We start from the raw sequence: 9,177 nt of genomic DNA on the forward strand, positions 1-9,177 counted from the left end.
TGTACATGTAATTACTTAAAATTCAAACTGCTGGCATGTGCTGTGTAACCCTTCACGAAAGTCAGTTGGAAAACGTGCATAGTAAACATAGTTTCTGTTGTAGATTTGTCAAAAGCTTTTTGGCTTACTGCTATGTGACCGTAAAAAAATCAAGAAAACAATTTGCATATGCATAGGTTCAAAAATTTATCATTGCAGACCGAAGAATGGAGAAAAGGCAAATTGACCAACAACGCGCATGCTTCAAGTTAACATTGCACTGCTTGTAATATTAAGGTCAAACTTAAAATAACAAGCAGTGCAATGAAAACAAGCCACATTGGCTAATTCGCCTCACGACGTAAATTGCGGAGGCGTCGTTTCTTCTTCCTGACGCTTCGACATCTTCTGAATGACATCTTCGCGCTCCTGATTACTCCCGTCGCATATTTTACGCTCGTCGGTTGTTTTGCTATGCTTGATTCCGAAGGCATCGTACACGCTGCGCTCGCGATCCTCCATCCACTTTGTCAGCTTTTCACCTTCAGCACGACCGAATGGGGTATCAACCCACTCTTTCTCAAACTCATCTGGGCTTCCACTCGAGCAAATCGTCTCAAGACCACCCTCGTCCTCCTTACTAGAGCGCTGCCACATGAAGTTTAACTTTTTGTCACCGATCTCACGCTCGTGTGTTGCCTTTAGACAACCGGTCGAATCCTCGTAGCGCCGACGAGTTGTGGCAATACGGTGGCCGTTCTGGTCTAGCACAGTTGAATAAGTATACGAGTACGACGTGTACGCCGGGTATGGCTTTGTGCCTGCTGCACTAGCCGAAGGATCCTTCGCGTCAGGAGAACCTTTGGTTTCTTCATCGTCTGGCAACCTGCTTGCGCTGTACTTCGGCTCCGCGGCCTTCAATGTCTCTTTTGTCATTTCTCCGACTCTCTTTAATGGCAGGTCTTTAAAAAAGTCGTCGTCGTCATGATTGAGTTTGGGCAGCATGTCCAGCGTTAACGGCGCAAATGGTGAAAAGCGAGGCGATACTTCTCGGCTGGCCATCATTTCCAATTCCATAAGCGACTGCTCTAATGACGCCAAGGGATGCCAAAGTGACGGCTGCACTCGATCCCACATTCGAATTTTGCTCAAAGTCTGCAATCCTTGCATGCGGGATCGCGTGACTGTCGCAATAGCAAACGATCGACGAGCCAGTTGCATATTTTCCTTCTTACTCGTGTCTTCTTGTTGCAAAGTTTACTGCGATAATGCAAACCAACTTGTTGAAAATACCATAATTATGAGACGCTACGTGCCAGTTAGCTTTTTCTTACTTAGGACATTTTTAATTAAGCGTCGCGTCGCATGCCTTTCTCTAAACGAATTATCAATACACTACACGTTCTGTCAGTTAGCTACCAAATTATTGCCACAATTTCTGCAAAAGCGCGCCTCTGCCGGATTTTGCGTAGCGCAGGCGCTACAAAGACCCGCCTTGCTCTTAAGTTTGATTTTGCTTGAATTCTTCTCCTTCTTCAGCTGTAGATTCGTCGTTTCAATAGGACGCTCGATCAAATAAGAGCCTGGGACATAGCCACGTTTGCCTCGAAGTTCTACCAGCCACCAGCCATCCTCGTCCTAAATGAGACCATACCACCGTTAGTGCATTTAAAGATAACTTAAGCAATAATTCCAACCTTTTGAAGAATAGTTACTTCGTCACCCGGATAAATAGTCAATTGTGTGTCATCTTGAGCGTCAAACCGATAGCCGGCAATACCCTTAGACACGGGATTTAAATTTTCTCTGATTACGTCAATTAATCTCCTGTAAGTCGTCTAAAACCAGCGCAATTTAAGCTCAAGTGCTACGTACGGAAATATAGACTCATCGAGCGCAATCGCCCCATGTTTGCATTTTGCACAAATCGCCTGGCCTTCGTGCTCAAAGAAACTTTCTGCTGAACAGGATTTGCAATAAAATACGCAAGGTCTGCATTAATATAGAATAGCGCTTACGTATACGATGCAAGTGCCGCGGTGCTGTACCTGAAAGGGAGGCATTGCATTGAAAGCAGACGAAGCAGTCCGGGTGATATAGAAGGTCAAGAGCCTTGACCACTTTTCCTTTAAGCACTTTATCGCACCGGTTACATTTTTTGCCAAACCGTGCCTGGTAGCATCCTTGGTGAAAGGCCTTAATAAGAAAATTATTAAAAGAAATATATACCAACACGCGAAAGCCAAAATTACCTGGTTATCCTTTTCGGCATATCCATCATCTTCAGCAATAACTCGACTGCAATGGCTGCATTTAAAACACTGCAACCGAAAACCCAAGATAGCTCAAACGGCGCCGTTCATTATTTGAAACTTCCACAAACTTACCTCGTAGTGGTAATATTTATTCAGAGCACCGACTGCTTCTCCTTCAAGGACTAGATTACAACCCCCACACAGTTCGCGATCATCATCATCTTCAGAATAAGTCTGATAGTGTTCATCCACAATCGTAGATTGTCGCGGTCTGTTGACTTCGTTGGTCCCTTCTGAAATGCCGCTTAAGTCAGACAAGCGATCACTGTAGGACTCAAGATCAAGCACCTCCGATAAGCGCAAAGATTCCCTTTGACTGGTACCCATGTATCCTGCATAGTCGCCATCGCTTAAAACTGAGTCAAGGTCTGAAGCTTCAGAAATTCGACCATTTTGGCCCGCCAAGTCGATTGGATTGGCCCCTAAATCGAATTCGTCAAGGTTCGATGAGCTGGATCGAAAGCTCTCTGATCCAAATCGTCTATTTCCATTGGCAACAGCAGCGGCAGCAAATTTTTGCGTAGCATCGGCTTCAGCTGCCTCATTTTCTGCCTGTGCACGAGCAGCCGCAGCAGCTTGAGCTTCATGCTTAGCGGCCTCCTCGGCTGCCTTCTGTGCATCCCGGACTTTTCTCTCCTTTTCTTCCTCCAAAGCCCTGGCCGCAGCAAGAGCTGCTTCCTTTTCAGCCTTTGCTTTAGATGCAGCGCGCTCAAGTTCAAGCGCAGCTTCCCTTTCATTTCGCTCTCTTATTGCGATGCATTCGCCACATACGAAAAGGCCACTTTCAAGCTTGGCCCCAATTTCCGTTGACTGCTTGTTGCAAACAGAGCAAATCATGCATAACTTGTGGAAAGTACCACCTCCAGCGCGATACACTCGGCCTAGGATATCCTTATCACACAATATACAATGGTTGACATCCTCGGCGCAGTCAGCGTGGTAGGCTTTTTTTTTAATAAGAGCAAAGTCCTCGTTCTCTTCAATTGACTCACGACATCCCTTGCACAACAAGCAGATTTCGTGGAATATCTGGCTCTTACACACTTTTGTGCGGCCCAAAATAGTCTCTTTACATGCGTAACACTTTCGAAGCTTGCGCACCTCGCCAGGCTTAAATTCGGTGCCTCCAGACTTAGCATCGGCACCGCAAGCAGGGTTACTAGGTGGTTTTGGCGCGCACGAGTCAGCAATGACACAAGTTTTTAGTCCAAGCGGCGACTGGTACTCGACGCCTGTCAGTGCTCCCTGCCCATTTACTTTATAGCCTTTCTGTAATTCCATAAATCGTTGGTTAGACGTCTCGCGCGCAGCAAGAATTGATGCGTCCGTGATAGGGAGGACGGGGTTCTCAATGTACAGGTATGAGCCGGGAACGAGGCCCTTTTCGCCGTCTTTAATGACGAACCACCAACCATCGTCATCCTTGCGCACAATGTCGACCTCATCGCCCTTGGATAGCGCAAGCTGCGTGCTCGCATCCTGTGGCACAAAGTGAAAGCGTGCCACCGCCTGTTCTTTGCGCGTTGGCTCCGGCAATGGCTGTACCCTGAATTGTATCATATAAGATAAATTCCTGCCGAACAGCAACATAATCTCTTTATACGAACCCCATCAACTTAATGCGTGCCGCTGCTGTAAAAGCTGTGGGCACGGCTGGGACGCTCGAAGGGTCTCCCCCCGGCACAGAACCAGCCTTCCATGGATTCTCCTTAGCCGTCACCTTTTAGCATTAAACGCGTCAGCCTTCGATTTTGCAGCTAATGCTGCAGCAATAAGCTGCCACGCACCGCCTTTTCGCCGCACTTAACACACGCCTCGACGTCTAAAAAGTCCCCGCATCTGATTACATGAGCATTGTAAGCTGAATCTATCACGGAAGTGGAGACTGAAGCAAAAATTAACAGCGAACCTAGGGCAAAAGCTTGGCATAGCCTGTTCTTTTTCTATCGGCTACTGAGCGCTACTGAATGCTTGGCGGCTTCCCTTCACGACGCCGCGAGCTTTATAATCGTCGACTGAAATCGCTCGAATAGCCGGGTTGTTTGTACAAGTTCGGCTATTGGTTGAAACTATGGCTTGTATCACTCTCAAATACTTTAGGAAGGCATAATCGAGATTGTACCGATACGAAGGCACAATCTGACTCGTAGCGTTGTATTGCGGTACCAATGCCCATCGCACAAACTTGATAATTTAAGGAGCGCAAAGTATATTCTGCCCAACCTCTATGCTTGAGATTTAATGAGTATTAAGCTATATTTCGTGCGAGAGCAAATGTATCATCTGTTGACTATGAATTAAGAAAAAGATCATTCACTAAAGCATCAACAGTAGATTTCTAAAACAATTATTTCAGCTGACAATTAGCATTATATCTTGCAACGGTAAACCACATCATTCGCTGTAGCTGTGCCTTTTTTTGTCGCAATTTATTAAGGTTAATGAAGCAACCTACTTTTCAAAAAATAATTCGATTGGTGCTTACTTCATGGACGGGTGTATGGACTTAACGAATAAACTACGCGATGGCTTGCTTCTACCCGATGTGCTTCAAGTTGTCCTTGGTTTGGGTATCTGCGTGCGATGCTGCCTGCGCTTCTGCGGCATTCAGGAATCGTATTTCTACGCGTGGTAAAGACGACCAGGCTGCGAAAGCTTTTGGTGTACTCATTTCAGCTAAACGGGATTTTTTTTCATTCTATGGGTTTCTTTCTGTCAATGCAGTTTATCCGAGGAAAAGATAGCTGAAGCCTTTTACAAGTTCGCTAATTTGATAGAAGTCGAACCGCGAGATGCTGCATGTAACAATTGTGCAACGATACATTAGGTGACGATAAGTGCCTCTGTATAAACTATGTCACTTTTTACTTGCTTTGGTAGGCTGCACTTGCTGTGTGGGCGTCTTGAACGAAGCAGTACACGAAAAAATTTTGGCGGATGTACAGCAGTTGGCGGATAAGTCTGATTACGACGTGAAATCTTTCTCACTTAATATTAAGCTTCCTAGCGTCGTGCTTCTGCGTGAGTACTCGTTGCTTGAATTTCTGCGCGTAAAGGTCGACAATTTTCCGCACGGAATGCCATTTCCCTTAAAGGATTCACTCAAAGTAAGATTAACCCCGGTCTTTAAATGATGGGTTGAGTTTTCACTGCGATGCATACAGTTTTTACTAGCGCCCAGCGTATCACGAATTCTTAAAAATTCTGAGTGTAGTGTAAAAAGTGAGTTTATTGTGCTGATCGACATTAAACACGATGAAGCAGCTGACGAAGTGCGCCAAATTCCAGCTATTCAGGTAAAATCTTCGCATAAATTTGGTTAATAATTAACGTACTTATCGATGGGTTTTCGTATTGCTGTGTTAAAGCAATTGGCAGGAAATCGAAAGCGAGCTCGTGGGCCGCCTCCTGTTTTTGATGGCTTTGGTTCCGTCTCGCGTGCTCTGGCGGTCCTGACAGAAATACCTGAGAGTATTAAATGTCCGCCTACTCGACTACGTACTAAACCAGATGCCGTGGTAAAATTAGAGCGCGAACCCGTTTACATGCAGGGGCGGTATCTTAAATTTCAGCGCGGGTTGAGCCAGACACCTTGGATTTTAGACGGGAAACGCATTGGAGATTCCTCTGTTGAAGAATGTATCGGAAGTGTTGCTCTGTCATTCTTCGGGGGATCAGGGTACAAGTTTCATACTGCGGGTCGTGAAGATGTTGATGTGCGCATGCTTGGAAACGGAAGACCTTTTATATTGGAGATCTTAGGTGCTAATCGCTAAGACTACTGAATTTAGGGAAACTTATAATGACGTCAGCTGTTTGCTTACTTGCAGATGCTAAAAAAGCGTTTTTAAACCAGTGCGACTACGACCAAATTCAACAGGCGGTTAATGATGCAAATGATGGTGCTGTGGAAATTCTTCAAGTCAAAAGCTCCACAAGGGACTATTTCACGGGGCTTCAAACCGGTGCAGACTCAAAAAAGAAGACTTACTGGTATTTTTTTTACTGAATGTTCTCTACACGACAAATGCCATTTTGATGAAGTGGTTTTTCTAGCTGTGTTGTTTGGTCGAAAAATAATTTGACAAAAGATTCAATCAAAAGCATTGATTCGATACAGGACCTTACTATCCAGCAGCAGACTCCCGTCCGCGTCCTGCACCGTAGGACGTTGATGACTCGGCCAAAAGTGATACATGCAGCCAAGTGTGAAGTCTTAAACAAGCACTACATGCTGTTACGTCTCGTAACATCTGCGGGAACGTACGTTAAGGAGTTCGTGCATGGTGACCGTGGTCGCACCAATCCCAACGTTTCATCGCTTTTGGTAAGTTGTTTGACGTGCTTTTAATGTTCTATATAAAGATGCCATCATATCATATTTTTGTATAATCGAAGGGCTGTGATGCTGACATTATCCAGCTTGACGTCGAAAGCCTGATCGATGCCCCGTAACATGAATAGTATCGATGCTTGTTTGAGAAAATTGTTGCGCAAATTTTAAATATGATTACTTAAAGGAAAAGATAAGCATTAGTCGTCCCACAGCTCACCGAGAACCAAAAATTCATGGGCTGCTTTTAGGAAGTACTGCTTTAACTTGCTTATTAATTTACGATTCTTGTAATGGGACACATCGGTTGGAGAACCGTTGTTGTGGTGCATTTAATTTATGGGTAAAATACCCTTTTATCTAATTTCAAAATAGTTAGTTACTTAAATCCCATTTATTATGGGTAACAAATGTGGTCGCCGCCAGATATAAATCGTGGCGGCCAAAATCTATTTTTAATTAGCTAGGGTAAGTTTTTAGATTTAAATAATTAAATATAGTGCAGTTCCCCTTTTGATCTTAAAGCGTTAAGTGCCTTCCTAAGGCTTGCGCATTGATCTGTAAAAGATAGAAGACTTTCTAAGGTATATCCTCTCGGGCACTAGTTGCCACTTGGTTCTACGAACCCCTGAATCCCTTGAACTAGGATTCCTTAAGCTTTAATAGCTTGTACGACTCCCTGAGTTGTTAAACCCATTAGTTCAATAGAACTAAGTGACTCTCTGAGTCTGAAAGTCTTCCTCTGACTTTAGGAGCGAGGTAGCTCCGCTACACCTGGTAGCACCTGTAGTCAATCTACGCCTGGGTCTTTACAAGACTAAACCCTCACGAACATGGAAGAGATTCCAGAATTGTCAGAAGCGCAACGTGCCGCTTATGACAAGTTCAAAACCTTTGTTGGGCTTGAGCACGTGGAATTTATTATTTCCCAAGGACTAGAGGTCCTGCATGCAAAACTTGAAGCCTTCATGCGGTACGAAACCTTCTTGATCTGTCAGGTACAGGACCACTTAGCGGCATCTATGCCAACCCGGTACATCGCTGTACCTAACTCAGAGCCGAGGGCTCGCCCTCTAACCGTATATGTGAAGAGATTTGAGGGAAAAGAAGGAGAAAATCTCCCTTTTTGGATTAAGCAGATGAAAATGTCCATGGATTCCGCCTTGTTTTTAACAGAACGGCAAAAGGTGGCTATGGCCATTTCCAAACTTGGAGGTATAGCAATGAAGTGAGCACTATCGTGCAGCACGTCCATAAACGACGCTTTTCCCTCATGGAATTCGCTGCAACAGCAAATGACCAGCATGTTTGCACCGCCTGATCAGGCTTTTCGCATGCGAGCACGGCTCCTAGCGACTCGACAGGGTAAAAGAACTCTAGGGCACTATGTCCAGGAGTTGAAAACTCTCATTGCATCTATGCATCAAGACCCGGTGCAAGAAGCAATTGTAGTAAGCATCTCGATGAGGCGTTGCCCGGACAAAATTGTTCCGATCTCATCCGGCTACGTTCGAAGAGGCAGTTGCCATAGCGCTACCCGCCGAGTTTGACTTAAGTCTGCTCGCGTTAGCACGCCTGTATACCGAACAAGCTCTTCAAGCACATGGGTTTCGTCGAATAGAGCGGAACCTATGGATGTAAGCCTCGTTGAGAAGGGAGAAGAGGCTTCAAGCTGTGGAACAGCATAAGACCATCCGTAGATGTTATATGTGCGGAAGCACGAAATATTTACGTCCGGCCTGTCCCTTACGAAATACGCGCAAAGCTCGAAAGAGGTCCAACTCCGACCTATACCAGAGATCTGGTACGGCGCGAGAAAACGTCGATAAACAAAAGGTGCGGGGCGCCCTACTGGGGGAGACCTAGGCTCTGTTGAATCTCTAGGAGGTGAGAATAAACAGAACCTAGCCCCAATTAGCTCGTTGCTTAATGGCACGGGGCGAGAGTACAAGCCTGGCTTGCTAGTCACTCAAGCGACTGTAAAGGGCTTTGATAAGCCGTGGTCAATCTTAACTGACTCAGGAGCTTCTTGTTATTATGCTCGACGCCTTTCCCTACAAGGAAGTCAACAATACATTGAGGCGCTTAAAGCGCATGAAGGTGATACAATTACTGTTCACGTTGCGACTGGGACTCGTGTCACTGTTCCCAAAATTTCTTTGGACTTAGGTATAAAGTTTCTGGACTTCGACAGAATGGAACGCTATATCGTCCTTGATTTAGATTCGAGATATGATCTCATCCTTGGTATGGCCTGGTTAGAATACCATGAGCCATGGATCGATTGGAGGTCTAAAGCCTTAGGCGCCACGCGCAATGTTCCTAGCAAAGTTTTGGAGAGTCATGAACCCACCATTGCTAAGCAACAAAAGCGCTATTGGCGCGGATCATTGAATGAGCCTGTCAGTGTTTTAGATATTTCAATGTCTGAGTTAATAAACTCTAACGTTAAAAACATTAATTCTGAGCCCGACTCAGCAGAAATAAGTGGAACGGCACGTACTCCGTCGAGTGACACTAGTTGTAATAACGATTCACTGATTTCTGAAA

General features: G+C 45.2%; 2 protein-coding genes across 2 annotated transcripts; one reads left to right on the forward strand and one right to left on the reverse strand.

The window, feature by feature from the left end:
* Nucleotides 1-349: 349 nt before the first annotated feature.
* CCR75_009257 (uncharacterized protein) lies at nucleotides 350-4,298 on the reverse strand. Its single transcript, XM_067967299.1, has 9 exons — nucleotides 4,204-4,298; nucleotides 4,082-4,133; nucleotides 3,902-4,014; nucleotides 2,367-3,840; nucleotides 2,232-2,300; nucleotides 2,028-2,175; nucleotides 1,855-1,936; nucleotides 1,677-1,785; nucleotides 350-1,617 (listed from the first exon to the last, which is right to left on the reverse strand). The coding sequence occupies exons 1-9, from the start codon at nucleotides 4,221-4,223 to the stop codon at nucleotides 1,387-1,389; spliced, it is 2,298 nt and encodes a 765-aa protein (XP_067817794.1). The 5' UTR covers nucleotides 4,224-4,298; the 3' UTR covers nucleotides 350-1,386.
* Nucleotides 4,299-4,782: 484 nt separating this feature from the next.
* Nucleotides 4,783-6,926, forward strand: CCR75_009258 (uncharacterized protein; the record flags this gene model as incomplete). The annotated part of the gene is made up of 8 exons (XM_067967300.1): nucleotides 4,783-4,925; nucleotides 5,019-5,095; nucleotides 5,175-5,401; nucleotides 5,459-5,590; nucleotides 5,663-6,056; nucleotides 6,125-6,287; nucleotides 6,351-6,621; nucleotides 6,693-6,926. 8 exons carry the CDS (start codon nucleotides 4,783-4,785, stop codon nucleotides 6,747-6,749), a joined length of 1,464 nt encoding a protein of 487 aa, XP_067817842.1. The 3' UTR covers nucleotides 6,750-6,926.
* Nucleotides 6,927-9,177: the final 2,251 nt, after the last annotated feature.

Source organism: Bremia lactucae, linkage group LG11, assembly GCF_004359215.1.
Source record: "Bremia lactucae strain SF5 linkage group LG11, whole genome shotgun sequence".
Lineage (NCBI taxonomy): Eukaryota > Oomycota > Peronosporomycetes > Peronosporales > Peronosporaceae > Bremia > Bremia lactucae.